The 19795-nt window shown below is 41.2% G+C and overlaps 1 protein-coding gene across 1 annotated transcript in view; it reads left to right on the top strand.

The window, feature by feature from the left end:
* MUSK (muscle associated receptor tyrosine kinase) overlaps positions 1-19795 on the top strand; it is a 329242-nt gene that overhangs the window by 214817 nt on the left and 94630 nt on the right. The window contains exon 11 of the mRNA XM_053700005.1: positions 11480-11503. Coding sequence (XP_053555980.1) covers positions 11480-11503 — 24 coding nt within the window. The remainder of the gene's footprint in view (positions 1-11479; positions 11504-19795) is intronic.

Genomic DNA, 19795 nt, shown 5'->3' with positions numbered 1-19795 from the left:
TTCTGTCTTTTCTCCAGGAAGGTCTGGAGAAAGGTTTGTCAGCCAGTACTCTGAGGGGTCAGATTTCTGTGTTGTCTTTTTTGTTGCATAAGGATAGAAAACATAATTTATGCTTACCTGATAAATTTATTTGTTTCCGGATATGGTGCATCCATGACCCACCCTTTATTTAAGACAGTTATTTTTGCTTAAACCTCAGGCACCTCTGCACCTTTGTGTTATCTTCTTTTTCCATTGTCCTTCAGCCGAATTACTGGAGTTTATGGGTAAGGGAAGTGACATATATAGCAGCTTTGCTGTGGTGCTCTTTGCCTCCTCCTGCTGGCCAGGTGTGATATGCCCACTAGTAATTGATGATTCCGTGCACTCACCATAGCCTGAAAAAAATAAATTTATCAGGTAAGTATAAATTATGTTTTCTCCCAACTTAAAGTCATTATCAGGGAAGTAAAAGTTGATGTGACCCTCTGCTCTTTATGTGATCATCCGCTCTTAATGCAAACAGCATGCAGGATGACAAATATAAGGTATCCTTTACCTTCGCTTAGAATTACATCTCACAGGTTTTATAAGGTGATGTCTTCCTCCTCTCTTAATATAACCATCCACTCTTAATGCAAACAGCATGCAGGATGGCAGATACAGAGTGTCTTTTCTTTATTAGAGTCTCACAGGTGTTTGTAGATCTCCGGTTCTCAGGTGCGAGTAAAAGACTGCTCCTTACATCAATGCGTTTCTCCCTGCATGAGGGTTTTTTCAAGATGATCTTGAAAAAGAAACACAGTGATGTCAGGAGCAGTCTTTTTTGACTATTTTGGAGCAGTGAAGCACATCTAAGTGTGAATTTCCTGCAATTATTTTATCCTGTTACTGACTTTTACTCGCACCTGAGAACCAGAGTTCTACAAACACCTGTGAGACTCTAAGAAAGTAAAGACACTCTGTATCTGCCATCCTGCATGCTGTTTGGATTAAGAGTGGATGTTTTTTTGAAGAGAGGAAGATCACATCACCTTATGACACCTGTGAGATCTAATTCTAAGCGAAGGTAAAGGACACCTTATATTTGTCATCTTGCATGCTGTTTGCATTAAGAGCGGATGAACGCATAAAGAGCAGAGGGTCGCATCAACTTTTACTTCCCTCAGAACGACTTTGAGTTGGGAGAAAGAAAGAATTTAACCTCTGACCCCAGCTATCTCTGACGGGTGTAGAAGACACATATCCCTGTTATGCACAGAGGAGATTCATATGCTAAGAGAGGCGGGTAAGCTCCCGGATCAATCACCAATATATTAAGGTACTGTCATATACTCCGTGTCTGGAGTATGAACTATCTCTGTCTTTCATAACTCTGAAAGTATAACCGCTTACATTGTTGCGGTCCACCTGGTTACTGGAATCAGTGTGCGAGACCGGTCTAAATTTTCACATAAAAAACTGACTTTATACTGACACCTTTCTGGTGATATTTTAAAACGGATCTGGACATTGGGGTACATTATACCCCACTCAATATATCACAGAGAGTTCCCATTGCACAATACTGCTGCAGACTGCTTATCACATTTGTATATTGGCTTATATTTTTGTTAGACCGGAGACGTCGGATTTTAGATTTTAATCATTCTTTTTTTTATATTGTATGACACATTACTTGAGAATAAATTGTTGATGGTTTTTATTTTATTGTCTAGATTTGGGCTATTTCTTGAAATTTACTTAGTGATCTACCTTCAGCTATTGTAGCGCTCCCACTTACTTTCTGTTTATTTTGTTACTTTAGTTATATGCTCAGTGTTTAATAACAGAAAACTGGAGTGTTGATTCACAATTTACAATTTTTCTCACTTTTAATTTGGTTTTACTTTACAAATACCTTAAAAGAAGAACAGTCTCTTGGTGTATTTAACTTTTCTGCTGCTCTAGACAATGGGAAATCTGCTGCTTCATTGGCCAATGTCAAAGTACACCCCTGTTTCTGAATGATATAGAGACAAATCTCTTCTCAGTACAATTTAAAGGGTCATTATAATGATAAAATATATATGCTCCAATTTGTTAGACCATGTTATTTTAACACTGGTGAATCCCTAACTCTTTGGGCCAGATTATTTATCACTTTTGATAGAGCGCTAATTGCGCAAGCAGAAAAGTTTTTCAGGCTGTGCTTGTATTATTGTTAGGGTGCCAGGAATCAGACTGAGATGAGAAGTGCAAAAATAATCACACCTTTATTAATAGCAAAAAATAATAAAAAGTCCACAAGACAAATAACAAGCCAGGAATCAAAACAAGAGCTGGTGGTCAGACGAGCTGAGTCATGAGCCAAAGCAAATAGTCAGACGAGCCGAGTCAGGAGCCAAAGCGAGTAGTCAGACGAGCCGGAATCAGGAACAAGGAGAACAGCAGAGTCAGGAACAAGCCAGGGATCAGGAACCAGGAAGGACGTCAGACAGCCAGGTAATACACAGGAGCTCTCACAAACAGGTATGAGACAATGCAAGGGCAAAGCATACTGAACAGAGGCTCTTTAAATAATAAGTGATGACATCACAATTCTGAGACTGAATCCTGTCTCACACTGATGATGTACACCAGTCTGGTCATAAAAGGAAGTGCAGGAAATGAGCAGCATCACACATTATGCACCAGAGTCAGCAAGAGAGGTGAGTAAAATGGCTGCCAGCAGCACATGGCAAACAAAGCAGGGAAAAAAACCCTGACAGTACCCTCCCCTCAATGACCCCTCCCCTCAATGACCCCTCCCCCGCAGGAGGACAAAAGGCTTATTGGGGAAATGGGCATGGAAGGCACAGAGGAGGGCGGGAGCATGAACATCAGAGGAGGTAACCCATGAACGCTCCTCCGGACCGTAGCCCCTCCAGTGAACCAAATACTGTACGCGTCCCCTGGACATACGAGAGTCAATAATGCTGCTGACCTCATGCTCCTCATGGTTGTCAACAAAGATAGGATGGGGACAAGGCAACACAGTGGTAAATCGATTACAAACCAATGGTTTAAAGTGGGAGACATGAAAAACATTGGAGATGTGCATTGCAGGAGGAAGGTCAAGAGCGTAAGCCACAGGATTGACCCATCAGAGTATTCGTAAAGGACCAACCAAAAGGGGAGCCAGTTTATTGGAGGGCACATGAAGGTTCAAGTTGCGGGAGGGCAGCCAAACTCTCTCACCAACCTGGTAGGATGGCGCGGGCAGATGCCTATGATCAGCCTGGAAATTTTGGCACTGCGTAGAACAATGAAGGCAATCCTGAATCTGCACCCACGTGGAACAGAGTTGCCGGAGATGCTCCTCCAAAGCCGGAATACCCTGAGACATGAATGAATCAGGCAACAAGGATGGTTGAAACCCATAATTCGCCATGAACGGGGATAACTTGGAGGAAGCATTAATAGCATTATTACGAGCAAACTCTGCCCAAGGTAACAGTTCAGACCAATTATTGTGGTGATTTGAGACATAGCAATGGAGGAACTGTTCCAGAGCTTGATTAGACCGTTCTGCAGCCCCATTGGATTGAGGGTGATATGCCGAGGAGAAGGAAAGCTGGATCCCCATTTGAGCACAAAAGGGATGCCAAAATCTGGAGACAAACTGACTACCCCGGTCCGACACTATCTCCTTGGGTAACCCATGTAAACTGAAGACCTCCCGGGCAAAAATTGAAGCAAGCTCCTGAGCGGTAGGCAACTTCTTCAAGGGAATGTAATGTGACATTTTAGAAAAACGGTCAACCACCATAAGGATAACAGTATTGCCATTGGAAACAGGGAGCTCGACAATGAAGTCCATGGAAAGATGTGTCCAAGGATGCTCACAATTAACAATAGGTTGAAGAAGACCCACAGGAAGATGTTGAGGAGCCTTATTCTGTGCACAAACTGAGCAGGAGGCAACATATGCAGCAACATCAGAACAAAGACCTGGCCACCAGAATTGTTGAGGGACAGACCAAATCATTTGGTTCATGCCTGGGTGACCTGCGGCTTTAGGATAGTGGTAAGTGTGCAAAAGTTTAGTTTGAAGATTCTCAGGAACAAAACACTTACCACTAGGTTTCTCAGGAGGTGCATTGGTTTGTGCAGCCAGGATCTCCTCCCCAAAGGGAGAAGTCAAATTATTACGTATGGTAGCCAAAATATGGTCAGGAGGTATATAACTGGATTAGGTACAGAACTACTCCTTGGACAGAGGCGAAAATTGTCGAGAGAGGGCATCAGCCCTAACATTCTTACTACCAGGCAGGTAGGAGACCACATAATTAAACTGAGACAAAAATAGCGCCCATCTAGCCTGTCGGGGGGCGAAAAACATTTTGCTTCAGATAGATAAGTTAAATCCTCATGGTTGTCAACAAAGATAGGATGGGGACGAGGCAACACAGTGGTAAATCAATTACAAGCCAATGGTTTAAAGAGGGAGACATGAAAAACATTGGAGATGCGAATTGCAGGAGGAAGGTCAAGAGCGTAAGCCACATGATTGACCCTTCGAAGTATTTGAAAAGGACCAACCTAACGGGGACCCAGTTTATTGGAAGGCACATGAAGGTTCAAGTTGCGGGAGGACAGCCAAACTCTCTCACCAACCTGGTAGGATGGCGCGGGCAGATGCCTATGATCAGCCTGGAAATTTTGGCGCATTGCAGGAGGAAGGTCAAGAGCGTAAGCCACAGGATTGACCCATCCGAGTATTCGAAAAGGACCAACCTAATGGGGAGCCAGTTTATTGGAAGGCACATGAAGGTTCAAGTTGCGGGAGGACAGCCAAACTCTCTCACCAACCTGGTTGGATGGCGCGGACAGATGCCTATGATCATCCTGGAAATTTTGGCGCTGCATAGAACGATGAAGGCAATCCTGAATCTGCACCCACGTGGACATAGTTGCTGGAGATGTTCCTCCAAAGCCGGAATACCCTGAGACATGAATGAATCGGGCAACAAGGATGGTTGACACCCAGAATTCGCCATGAACGGGGATATCTTGGAGGAAGTATTAATAGCACTATTACGAGCGAACTCTGCCCAAGGTAACAGTTCACACAAATTATTGTGGTGATATGAGACATAGCAATGGAGGAACTGTCCCAGAGCTTGATTAGACCGTTTCGCAGCCCCTTTGGATTGAGGGTGATATGCAGAGGAGAAGGAAAGCTGGATCCCCATTTGAGCACAAAAGGAATACCAAAATCTGGAGACAAACTGACTACCCCGGTCCGACACTATCTCCTTGGGTAACCCATGTAAACGGAAGACCTCCCGGGCAAAAATTGAAGCAAGCTCCTGAGCGGTAGGCAACTTCTTCAAGGGAATGCAATGTGACATTTTAGAAAAACGGTCAACTACCATAAGGATAACAGTATTGCCATTGGAAACAGGGAGCTCGACAATGAAGTCCATGGAAAGATGTGTCCAAGGATGCTCACAATTAACAATAGGTTGAAGAAGACCCACAGGAAGATGTTGAGGAGTCTTATTCTGTGCACAAACTGAGCAGGAGGCAACATACGCAGCAACATCAGAACGAAGACCTGGCCACCAGAATTGTCGAGGGACAGACCAAATCATTTGGTTCTTGCCTGGGTGACCTGCGGCTTTAGGATAGTGGTAAGTGTGCAAAAGTTTAGTTCGAAGATTCTCAGGAACAAAACACTTACCACTAGGTTTCTCAGGAGGTGCATTGGTTTGTGTAGCCAGGATCTCCTCCCCCAAGGGTGAAGTCAAATTATTACGTATGGTAGCCAAAATATGGTCAGGAGGTATAACTGGAGTAGGTACAGACTCCTTCTTGGACCGAGGCGAAAATTGTCGAGAGAGGGCATCAGCCCTAACATTCTTACTACCAGGCAGGTAGGAGACCACATAATTAAACTGAGAGAAAAATAGCACCCATCTAGCCTGTCGGGGGGAGACAAACATTTTGCTTCAGATAGATAAGTTAAATTATTGTGGTCAGTAAGAATGAGCACTGGCACCCTAGTACCCTTGAGAAGATGCCTCCATTCCTTGAGTGCCAAAATTATGGCCAGTAATTCCCTGTCGCCAATTTCATAATTGCACTCCGCTGGAGACAATTTCTTAGAGAAGAAACCATACGGATGCAAGGAACCATCAGGCATAGGAAGTTGAGACAAGAGGGCACCTACTCCAGTCTCAGAAGCATCGACCTCAAGAACGAAAGGCAGGACAGGGTTAGGATGAGCCAGAACTGGAGCGGCAGCAAAGGCAGTCTTAAGACTATCAAAGGCCTTAATAGCAGTAGGTGACCAATGAAGTGGATCATTCTCTTTACGGGTCATGTCAGTGATAGGTTTGACCAAGGAACAAAAGTTTTTAATAAACTTTCTATAGTAATTGGCGAACCCCAAAAAAGGTTAAATAGACCGAAGACCAACTGGGCGAGGCCACTGCAGAACTGCAGATAACTTGTCAGGATCCACGGAGAACCCTGCAATGGAGATAACATAACCTAGGAAGATTACTTGAGTCTGATGGCACTCACATTTCTCGAGTTTACAAAACAGGCCGTTCTCACGTAGTCTCTGAAGAACCCGTGTAACATCAGAACGATGAGCCTCAAGTGTGGGTGAGTGTATGAGGATGTCGTCTAAGTACACCACAACACACTGTTGCACATATCTCATAGGACATCATTAATAAATTCCTGGAAATCAGCCGGAGCATTACATAGGCCAAAGGACATTACAAGATACTCATAATGCCCACTCCTGGTATTAAATGCTATTTTCCATTCATGGCCCTCTTTGATCCTAACGAGATTGTACACTCCTCTCAAATCAAGTTTAGTAAAGACTGTAGCTTCCTTGAGGCAGTCAAAGAGTTCCATAATGAGCGTAATAGGGTAAGCATTCTTAATGGTAAGATGATTAAGACCCCTATAATTGATGTATGGTCTTAACTCACCACCCTTTTTCTTTGCAAAGAAGAAGCCAGCCCCTGCAGGAGAGCAGGATTTGCGGATGACCCCCCCGCTACAGAGCATCGGCAACATACTCCTCCATAGCACAATTCTCTGCAACAGACAGAGGGTAAATCCGGCCCCAAGGAGGAATGGCTCCGGGTTGCAGGTCTATGGCACAATCGTAAGACTGGTGAGGAGGCAACGTACCGGCTTGCACCATGTCATAAACATCTAGGAACTCTCAGTACTCCTCTAGCAATTGAGATACCGAAGAAGTGCACAAGACTTTAACTGGTTTCCGAAGACTAGTGGAAATACATTGCGGAGACCACGACAAAATTTCGGACCTGCGCCAGTCAAGACTCGGATTGTGCTTTTGGATCCAGGGATAACCCAGAACAACCGGAAAATGTGGAGAGTTTATCACCTGGAACTGGAGAGTTTCAAAATGGAGAGCCCCAACAGCCATGGACAACGGAGCAGTTTCGTGAGTAACGAGTGCGGGCTGAAGGAGCCTGCCATCAATGGCCTCAATAGCAAGCGGAACGGACCGAGGCAAAACAGGAATGGAGTGCTTTGATACAAAAGCACTGTCAAAGAAAAATAGCCCGCAGCACCGGAGTCAACAAGAGCCCGGGTGACTATAGTGGGGTCCACCCAGGAAAGGACAACCGGGACCAAAGGTTTCTCCTTTTGTGGTTCCGGGGACGAGGATAAACCACCCAAGATCTGCCCCCGACAAGACCTTAGGTGTGAACGTTTCCTGGCCGTGTAGGACAAGACTTCAAAAGGTGGCCCTGTAACCCACAATAGAGAAAGAGCCCCTCCCTCCTCCTAAAGGCCTTCTCCACCATGGAGAGACACGTGAATCCCAACTGCATCAGCTCAGCAGTACCTAGTGACTCGGTACCAGGAGGCATGGGAGGAGAGGGAAGCATGGGTGGGAACCAACACGTAGGAGACAACGGAACACGAGGCTTCCGCAAGCGCTCCTTGAAAGAGGGCCTCTCACTTAGTCTGATGTCAATTAGGATAAAAAAGACACCAATTCCTCAAGATCTTCTGGTAAATCTCTGGCAGCAACTTCGTCTTTAATCACATCAGAGAACCCATGAAAGAAGGCGTCAACAAGGGCTTCATTGTTCCAACCTACCTCTGTGGCAAGTGTACGGAACTCAATGGCATACTGAGCAACAGATCTTGTACCTTGCTGAATGGACATGAGTCATTTAGCAGCAGAGGAGGAGCGAGCTGGAACATCAAATACCCTTCGAAGGGAGGCCACAAATTCAGGGTAATTTGAAATCACAGGTTTATTAGTCTCCCACAAGGGATTAGCCCAGAAAATAGCTGTGTCAGAGAGCAACTAGATGAGAAATCCCACCTTAGCTCTGTCAGAGGGAAATGCCTGAGGTAACATCTCAAAGTAAATGCCCACCTGGTTCAAAAACCCTCTGCCCTGATTAGGATTGCCACCATATTGCAGGGGCGTATTTAGGTTTTGTGCTGCCCTAGGCACACAAAATTCTGCTGCCCCCCCCTCCCCGAAAAAAAAAAAAAAAAAAAAAGGTTTTAGGCCTTTTTTCCCCTTAATATTTTTTTGGGTCAGTGTGTAAAATGTTTTTTTTTTATTATTATTATTATTTTTTTTTTCATAACAATTCAAAAGAAAATTGGCTAGCAAAACACTTGGATACAGGTGGGTTTAATTGCATGCATCTCATACCATTTTCTCCCTGAGGGAAGGGAGAGAAAAGAAGGGGAGGGGAGAAAAGGGAGGGAAAGGAAAGAAGGAAGGGAGGGAGGGAAAGAAGGGAGGGAAAGAAAGTGATAGAAGGGAGCAAGGGAGAGGGTTGAGAGAAAGAAGGGAGGGAGGGAGGGAGGGAGGAAGGAAGGAAGGGATTGAAAGATATAAGGGAGGGAGTTGAGGGAGGGAGGGAGGGAGTTGAGGGAGGGAGGGAGGGAGAAATTGAAAGAAGGCAGAGAGGAAGGGAGGGAAAGAAGAATACACTTTGAAAACTATCACTGCCCTTTACATGCAACAACATACAGTAATTACCATCATTCAAGTAATGAAACATTTTAAGTGTCCGTTTACTATTTACTTAGTGGGTTCATGAATGCAGAGAAAGCTAGCTATTAGTAGCTAACATACATTAGCGCTGAGAGTTTACGATTAGACATCACAAGCTGATCTAAGCAGTGCACAGACTCATCCAGTCTGTTAATTACTAAGACCTGAAATAAGCACTGCGCTGGCAGACCCACCACAGCTGACAAGGGAAGGCAGCATATCGACACAAGGTCTTCTCCTCCAGCCTCACCTTGTAAGCATATCCCTAGGCAAGTATCTCACCAAGAATGCTTCCCCTGCAAAAATGCCGGCAGCTCTAAATGAAGCAATGGTTTAAAGGAGCACTGCCTGTAAAGAGTGACCTTAATCAGTGCATGTGCCTTGTCTTCTCTGTAACAGCCTGCACTTTATCGCTCACTGTACTTTGTGTTGGCTTTTAGAGAGAGGATAGGGCAGATGTGCTGCCCCTCTAAAATCTGCTGCCCTAGGCACCGGCCTTGTTGGCCTAGGCCATAATACGCCCCTGCCATATCGTTAAGGTAGAGCTGCAGAACCGGACATGCTCCTGGTAGGACTAGGTGCAGCAGCGGAAACAGGAGCTGCCATAACTTGCGGGACACTTTGGTCCAAATGTGCAGTGCGAGTCAGCAGGGTTTGCAGGGCTAGTGCAAATTGATCCAAGCGGTGATCCTGTTCATCCATCCTGGAAATTATGGCAGGTAAAGGTGGATTATTAGCACCATCAGGATTCATGTACCTTGCGTAATGTCAGGGTTCCAGGAATCAGACTGAGACGAGAAGTGCAAAAATAATCACACCTTTATTAATAGCAAAAAATAATAAAAAGTCCACAAGACAAATAACAAGCCAGGAATCAAAACCAGAGCTGATAGTGAGGCGAGCCGAGTCAGGAGCCAAAGCAAATAGTCAGACGAGTCGAGTCAGGAGCCAAAGTGAGTAGTCAGACAAGCCGGAATCAGGAACAAGGAGAACAGCAGAGTCAGGAATAAGCCAGGGATCAGGAACCAGGAAGGACATCAGAAGCCAGGAAATACACAGGAGCTCTCAAATACAGGTCTGAGACAATGCAAGGGCAAAGCATACTGAACAGAGGCCCTTTAAATAATAAGTGATGACATCACAATTCTGAGACTGCATCCTGTCTCACACTGATGATGTACACCAGTCTGGTCATAAAAGGAAGTACAGGGAAAGGGCATCATCACACAGTATGCACCAGAGTCAGCAAGAGAGGAGAGTAAAATAGCTGCCAGCAGCACATGGCAAACAAAGCAGGGAAAATCCTTACAATTATGAGTTGAAAGTAAAACTTTATCGCTCTCGCGCTAACCCGACACGTAAAAAGCCGAACTTAGAATATTGTGCTTGCGATAACCTAATCTCCCATAGAAGTCAATGGAGATAAAAACGTGGAAAAAAACACCCTACTCGCACGCAAACCCAATTGCATATTCTCACGTGCGCTAACCAGATATGAAAATATGATTATTTCCCTTTCCAATGTTCTTCACGTAACAGATTTTGTTCTATTTATTCATAAATACATATTTCTACATATATCTGATGTTTTTTTGGTACAATATAAATGTATACCTATTTATATACTGTAGATGATTATATATAGGTATAGATATATACAGATATATAGGAATATTTATTTAGACATACTTAGAACATATTATGCTATGTGCAGAACATTACAATGTGAAAAAATTACAATAAATACATAGTTACATATTTTTTTTTTAATATAAATATTGAATAAATAGGCTGCTACATGTTTTCATCTACTTAACTGCATAGGGCTCCAATGCAATTTTATATATATATATACAGTATATATATATATATATATATATATATATATATATATATATATATATATATATATATATATGTGTGTGTGTGTGTGTGTGTGTGTGTGTGTGAATATGTACATATAAATGTATACATACATCTGTACACACATATATATACTGTACATATTTTGTTTATATGCAATATCTCTATGTTAAGTCCCTTTGCCTGCATTATTTTCCTAAAACCTGAGATCTCATATATTTGAGCCCTTATAACTTTTTTTTATTTTTTAAGTGTTATTATGAGTGTAACTTTACTTCGTAATGTATTTTTGATGTGTTTTGTGACACTTTTTTTCTTTTGCAAAACAGTTAATGAATTTAGACCAACAAGCCTCTCTCCATTAGATAGAATATTCAGCTTAAAATGGGGTTATTAAAAAATGAACACTTCCCTAAATGATGTGACTCACCAAATAGTCACATCCCTTATATCATGGGAGGATGTCTATGTCATGGGAACCATGCATGAAATATCATAGTTTTTGTTATTATTAAATTTAATATTTTAGTTACAAAACAAAATTATGTTATTTGGCCATTCTTAAACCTATTTTCTCTTCTTCTTTTTTAGACTTTCAGAAAGAAAACATTACAAGTAAGTTTTCACATCCTTCTTTGGTATTATTAAATGCATGCCATTTTTATTTATTTTCTGTTAGATACTAAGGAATATCATGCACTTCACTGGAAAGCAGGTAATGGGCCAGATGTATTAAAGGGACACAGGAATAATTTCTTCTTTGTTGTGCATAAAAAGTTAATTTTTAATTAGTTGTTTTTTTGTTAAATATATATAGTTAAATATATATATATATATATATATATATATATATATAAAGATTGCATTACATTGTTACTTGTGTCATTGTCCACCAATAAAGTAGTGTGAGATCTGTTTATCAGTTTCTTTTATGACCCAGATAAAGCATACAATTTTAAATAACTTTCCAATTTACTTCTATTATCTAATTTGCTTTATTTTATTGGTATCCTTTGTTGAAGAAGCAGCAATGCACTACTGAGAGATAGCTGGATGATCCAATGACAAGAGGCATATATGTGCAGCCACCAATCAGCAGCTCCTGAACCTAGCTAGGCAAACGATACCAAGAAAACAAAACAAATCGGGTAACAGAAGTAAATTACAAAGTAGTTTAAAAGGATAGTAAAGTTCAAATTAAACTTTCATGATTCAGATAGGACATGCAATTTTTAACAACTTTCTAATTTTCTTTTATCATCAAATTTGCTTTGTACTCTTGGTATTCTTAGTTGAAAGCTAAACCAAGGTAGGCAAATATGCTAATCTCTAAGCCCTTGAAGGCCGCCTCTTATATGAGTGCATATGACAGTTTTTCACAGCTAGAGGGCATTAGTTCGTGTGTTTCATATAGATAGCATTGTGCTCACACACATTGAGTTATTTAGGAGTCAACACTAATTGCCTGAAATGCAAGTCTGTCAAAAGATCTGAGATAAGAAAGCTGTCTGCAGAAGATACAAGGTAATTACAGAGGTAAAAAGTATATTTCTATAACAGTGTTGGTTATGCAAAACTGGGGAATGGTAAATAAAGGGATTATCTATCTTTTTAAACAATAACATTTTTGGTGTTTACTATCCCTTTAAAATTGCATGATCTATCTGAATCATGAAATAAAAATGGGTTTCATGTCCCTTAAAGGGCCACTGTAAGTAAATATTTTTTATGCCTGTTACCAACTAACTACCCCAAATACGCTTTTTATCAATAGCATTTCATTAACATATCTCTACCGTATATCAGAAATCTTGTCTGCAAATTTAATTGTTTTCCAAACCCACTCCGTGGGTATCCTTTGCTCTGTACCAATCCGTTTACAATACCTAGGTTTCAAAATGGCACTTTAAACACAAAGTTATTGGTTTAAGTATTTTGAACATGCAGTGCTGAAAATAGTGGGCAGGATAACGTGACATCATCGGCGAATAAAAGATATAACTTTTAGAACGTTATGAAACTTTGTTTTAGAGAAAATATAGGTCAATAGGTTTTAATTAATGTTTATTAACTTTAATATGTTAGTTGTTTAACTTAAAAATTATAACAGAAAGTAATCCTTTAAAAGAGACAAAGGCAAAGTAACGCTTCCAGTTTGCTTTAAACTTAAAATAAATATCCTTAACGTAACATTTTTTTCATGCAAACATTTGAATTGAAACCTTCTAAATTGTTTTTCCTTATGAAATCATTTATGAGATACAATGTCTAAAGTGAACAAAAATCTCTTTTTTTTAATCATGTTTTAATTATTTTTTTAAGTGACCACAATAAAGTTTACAGCCAGTGTCAAGCAGATGATATATGATTTTAACCCCTTAAGGACAAGGCCATTTTTCAATTTCTTTCCCTTAAGGACCAGGGCTATTTTTACATTTCTGCAGTGTTTGCGTTTAGCTGTAATTTTCCTCTTACTCATTTACTGTACCCACACATATTTTATACCTTTTTCTCGCCATTAAATGGACTTTCTAAAGATACCATTATTTTCATCATATCTTATAATTTACTATAAATTTTTTTTATAAAATATGAGGAAAAAATGGAAAAAAACAGACTTTTTCTAACTTTGACCCCCAAAATCTGTTACACATCTACAACCACCAAAAAACACCCATGCTAAATAGTTTAGAAATACCCAATGTTAACATGTTCTTTGCATTTTTCGCAAGTTATAGGGCAATAAGTACAAGTAGCACTTTGCTATTTCCAAACCACTTTTTTTCCAAAATTAGCGCTAGTTACATTGGGACACTGATATCTGTCAGGAATCCCTGAATATCCCTTGACATGTATATATTTTTTTTTTATAAGACATCCCAAAGTAATGATCTAGGCCCATTTTGGTATATTTCATGCCACCATTTCACCGCCAAATGAGATCAAATAAAGAAAAAATTTACTTTTTCATAATTTTTTTTCACAAACTTTAGGTTTCTCACTGAAATTATTTGCAAACAACTTGTGCAATTACGGCATAAATGGTTGTAAACGCTTCTTTGGGATCCCCTTTGTTCATAAATAACAGACATATATGGCTTTGGCATTGCTTTTTGGTAATTAGAAGGCCGCTAAATGCCCTGCGCACCACACATGTATTATGCCCAGCAGTGAAGGGGTTAATTAGGGAGCATGTAGGGAGCTTCCAGGGTTAATTTTAGCTTTAGTGTAGTGTAGTAGACAACCCCAAGTATTGATCTAGGCCCATATTGGTATATTTCATGCCACCACTTCACCGCCAAATGCAATCAAATAAAAACATTTTTTAATTTTTTTACAATTTTAGGTTTCTCACTAAAATTATTTACTAACAACTTGTGCAATTATGGCATAAATGGTTGTAAATGCTTCTCTGGGATCCCCTTTGTTCAGAAATAGCAGACATTTATGGCTTTTGTGTTGCTTTTTGGTAATTAGAAGGCTGCTAAATGCTGCTGCGCATCACACGTGTATTATGCCCAGCAGTGCAGGGGTTAATTAGATAGCTTGTAGGGAGCTTGCAGGGTTAATGTTAGCTTTAGTGTAGAGATCAGCCTCTTACCTGAGAGATCCCACCCCCTGATCCCTCCCAAACATCTCTCTTCCCTCCCCCACCCCACAATTGTCCCCGCCATCTTAAGTACTGGCAGAAACTCTGCCAGTATTAAAATAAAAGGCTTTTTTTTTTTTATGAATTTTTTTTTTTTAAATATCTGTTTAGCTGTGATGGACCCCCCCTTAGCCCCTAACCTATCTGATCCCCCCCAAACAGCCCAATTTGCCTCCAAAAAATGTTTTTTTTTTTGGTTTTTTTTGTACGTAATTACATTTTTTCTGTAGTGTAGCTGCCCCCCTAACACCCTCCTCCCTCTCCCCCTCCCAGATCCTTTTGAAAATTATTTCCCCCCCTCCCTCTCCCATTCATTAATTCATTGGTGGCAGTGGCTGTTACGCGATTGCGCGCACATATGCGCGCCCACGCGCGCTCCCTGCAGGCCCCCGCACGCTCCCGGCACCCGGTGTGCACATTGCACATTCAGGAACCGGATGCCGGGTAGCGATGGGCCGCCCACCCGCCTCCCTGCAGCTGCTCCCACCCACCAACGATCGGGCCCATCGCTACCGGTGCAGAGAGGGCCACAGAGTGGCTCTCTCTGCATCGGTTTTGGAAAAAAGGTATTGCAGTGATGCCTCAATGTAGAGGCATCACAGCAATACCTTGAAAGCGGCTGGAAGCGATCAGGATTGCTTCCAGCCTCTTTAAACCCTGATGTCGTACAGGGTACGTCGCTGGTCTTTAAAGACCAGGTTGTGTGCGACGTACCCTGTACGACCTGCGTCGTTAAAGGGTTAAAGGAACTTTCACCATATATTTAAATTTATAAATAGAGAAAAATACTGCTTTTTTAAACTTGAACCTTAAACCATATATACCACAGCATTGTTCACTAATGTAAAATGAGGAAACATATCACAGTCTTAGTATACATTTAAAGGGATAGTCTACTGTAAAATGGATTTCCCCTTAAAAGGACATAATACTCATATGCTAAATGATGCAGCGTAACGGTAAAAAGCTGACAGGAAAATATCACCTGAGCATCTCTATGTAAAAAAGGAAGATATTTTACCTATTTCTGCCAGAGAAATCAATCTGCAAATGTTATCACTTTCTATACACACAACCATGCTTTCTTATCTCATCTCTATACCAAATCCCAATAATAAGTGAAAATAATTGAAAATGATCATTACTTAACTCTCCTAACCAGTCTTCCCTCTAAGGCCAGTTTTGTGTGTGGCTCAGCAGTCAAACAGTTAATATGAGAACCATTACTTTCAGGCTGCATTGTGCAGTGTTTGCTAATTGCAGGGTGTGGTTACCTAATTAACTGTTTCACTGCGGGGGCACACACAAAACTGACGTTAGAGGGAACACTGCTCCTATTGCCCATTGGGAGTATAATTTCTTCTGCTGGCTTTGTTTACACAGCTTTTCTATAGCCAATACTTTGAAATATTAACTATAGATGGGAATACCTCAAAAGCAGCTATTTCAAATGACAAAATAAATATAAATTAGCTATTTGTTGGTAATTTAATACATTCCAGCAGACAATATGGATATTTGGGAATAAATTAAAGAGGGGAGACATTTTACAGTACCCTGTCCCTTTAACAAAAATGTGGACAAATCATTCAGAACTAATATTCTGAAAAATTAGTTTTTCAGAATATTCGTGTGCTGCACTATTTGGCTTGTTTAAAACTAACCGAATACTGAATTCTCATTAACATTTACATTTGTTTGCGTTAAAACATGTAAATGTTATCTTCTTCTGTCACCTTGATAATTACCTGTAGTGCGCCCCCTGCCTGGGTTAAAGGAGAGGGATCTGTCCTGCTATTGTACCTGTAGTGCGCTGGGGAGCCACGCTAACAGGAGCATTAGCGCGGCCCGGGAGTCTATGAAGAAGAAGAGGATTTGCGCAGCTCCCCAGCACGCTACAGGTAATTTAAAGAATAATGAATATATTCATGAATTCTATTCATTGGTATGTGCATATGTATATTGAGCATATGATATTAGGTTGTTAATTAAGTCCTGCATTTACTGTAATGTTATTCCCAATGTCTTACTTCTAATGTTTTGTTAATTACCATGGGATGTTCAATCCTTATCAATATTTATTATTCTTAAATTTATAGCTGTCGTATGCCATAGCTCCCACCTCCTCAAAATGTTATTGCCTGTTTATTGTAACTTAGCTCACCCTTATCTGACTAGAATCTAACTTTCCAATTGGCCTTTTAAATTGTCTTTGACTTGGTAATCAACTAATTTAGTAAACCTACATGACTGCCCGGCCTGTATATATTTAACACTAGTTTGGGATGTGCATGCACAGGGAATGCATTGAATGGGCAGTGTGCATTGTCATAATAGCATATGTTCACATTTGTGAAGTGAACATTTTATAAGTGAGACACTAAGATAAGAATTATACAAGAATTGAACAAGGATTGAACAAGGGGCAAGACACAAGTCAGTACCTTTGTAATAGTGTGTTTTATGTATCTCATTGTTTCCTTATGCAAGTGTTGCTGTAATTCTGTGTTTTATGTGTTCCCATTCCTGTAAAAATGCTCAATATATTCATATTTCTTTTTGCTACCTCTTGTCTCTATAACAAACTACTTTACTTAATTACTCTTTGCCCCTCACCACCTGCACTGTTCATTAGCCCATCTCTCTTACTTTTGTATTCATGAACTTTACAAATTCCTAAATACCCTCTCTTTCCCCTGCTCCTCATCCCTAAAACAGTCTCATTGCTACAAATCTGCATCTCATCTCATGCCACTCTCCCTCTTGATCATACTAGCTGCTGGTGACATCTCCCCTAATCCTGGTTCCCAACAACTTCCTAGCCAAGCACATCCATGTGTACCTTTCCATAGACTCATAAAACAAAACTCTGGTAACCTTGCTCACATTTCTCTTCTATCTAAAGCCACTATCCCCTTCACTTGTGCACTCTGGGACTCTCGCTCTGTTTGCAACAAGCTCACTTCTATCCATGACCATTTTTATCTCCCACTCCCTTAACTTTCTGGCTCTCACAGAAACTTGCCTCTCTCCTTTAGACACAGCATCCACTGCTGCACTGTCACATGGGGTTCTGCACTTCAGCCACACTCCTAGGTCTAGTAATAAACAAGGAGGTTGTGTAGGTATTTTACTTTCCTCTCATTGCACCTTTCAACAAATGCAACCCATCCCTTCCCTCACATTTTGCTTATTTGAAACACACATGATTAGCTTATTTTCTCCCCTCTCTATACGTGTTGCAGTCATATACCGCCCCCCTGACTCCTCAACTCAATGTCTAGATTACTTTGCTGCCTGACTATCTTATTTCCTTTCTTTAGATGCCCCTGCTCTAATTCTTGGTTACTTCAACATCCCTCTTGACAATCCCAGTGCCTTCTCTGCAAAACAACTTCTGCAACTCACTTCATCTTTCTGTCTGTCACAATAGACTGCCTCTCCCACTCATAAAGATGGTTACTCCCTTGATCTGATCTTTAGCTATCAATGCACTATTTCAGACTTCACAATCAAACTCCACTTTTCCTCTTTCTGACCATCATCTCCTCACTTGCAATATTTCATTCCTCCCTACAACTCTCCATCCTTCTACCCCTCAAACCAAACTTCATAGAAGCATTATGTCATTAGATCAGCAACAGCTCGCTAGTTCTCTCGAACCTCCCCTCTCATCCATCTCCTCCTTTTCCTGCCCTGACCAATCTATCTGCCACTATAATGCCACCCTTACATCAGTCCTTGACAATCTGGCCCCTCCTACCATAGCTTTGAAATCACATAATCACCCTCAGCCAGAAACACTCCTCTGACATGGTACCCATGCAGATGTTCCCATACTGCTGAGCGGAACTGGAGGAAATCTTGGAGTTCAGCTGACTTTCTTCACTGCAAGTTCATCTTGAACTCCTACTACTCTACCTTAATCTTTATAAGCAACATTACTTCTCTACTCTTAACTCTACTCTTTCTTCAAACCCAAAACATCTGTTCTCCACTTTCAATACTCTTCTCCGCCCACCCCCATCTCCTAATACAACTTCTATGTCAGCTCAAGATTTTGCCAGCCACTTCAATAACAAAATCGATTCCATCAGAAACTAAATCAGCTCCCAACCCACTTCCAGGCTCTCACCCCCTCAAAAGCTTGCAATCAACCAAAACCCACATAGACATATATTTAGCGCTTTTGCCCCTGTTACTGAGGAAGAAGTTTCTGGACTTATACTGTGCTCTCACCTCACTAGCTGTCCCCTCGACCCCATCCCTTCACAGCTACGCCCCTCCCTCTCTTCTACACTTACCCCTATACTCACACACATTTTCAACCTCTCCCTCAGCACTGGTATATTTCCCTCATCTCTAAAACATGCACTGTTCACACCAATCCTCAAAAAACTTTCTCTCCATCCAACCTCCCCATCCAACTACCACCCTATTTCCCTATGTTCTCTTGCCTCAAAGCTTCTTGAAAACCTAGTATATGCACACCTATCCCAGTTCATTACATTAAACTCCTTGACCCACTGTAATTTAACCCCCATCAATCCACAGAGACAGCAATCGTTAGGGTTACCAATGACCTACTTACAGCAAATTCCAAAGGCTACTTCTATCTGCTTATCCTTCTTGATTTGGCTGCAGCCTTTGATACTATTTATCACCATCTTTTGCTCCAAAACCTCCAATCCTTCGGCATTTGTGACTCAGCCCTCTCGTGGTTCTCTTCCTACCTGTCTAACCGTAACTTTAGTGTAGCCTTCTCTGTGTCTTCATCTGCCTGTCACCACTTTCTGTTGGGGTACCGCAAGGCTCTGTCCTCAGTCCCCTTCTCTTCTCAATCTATACATCATCATTAGGTTCCTTAATAAAGTCCCACATGTTTCAATATCATTTGTATGCTGATGACACCCAAATCTAGCTCTCTGCACCAGACTTATCTCCTTCCTAACCCGTGTCTCTACCTGTTTTTCTCACATATCTGTCCTCTCACGACCTTAAGCTACATCTCTCCAAAACTGAGCTCCTTATTTTATCTCCGTCTTCTAAAATTTCCACCCCTATCTCTCTATAACTGTTGACAACTCCATCATTACCCCTACCCCGCATGCCCAATGTCTTGGGGTCACATTTGACTCAGATCTTTCTTTCACTCCTTACATTCAGTCCTTGGCTAAATCCTGCCGCTTCCACCTTAAAAACATCTCTAAAATTAGACATTTCCTTACACAAGTCACAACTAAGATTTTAATCCACTA

This window comes from Bombina bombina, chromosome 2, assembly GCF_027579735.1.
Source record: "Bombina bombina isolate aBomBom1 chromosome 2, aBomBom1.pri, whole genome shotgun sequence".
NCBI lineage: Eukaryota > Metazoa > Chordata > Amphibia > Anura > Bombinatoridae > Bombina > Bombina bombina.
Note: the sequence above shows the minus strand (reverse complement) of the source record. Positions and strands in the feature narration are given on the sequence as shown.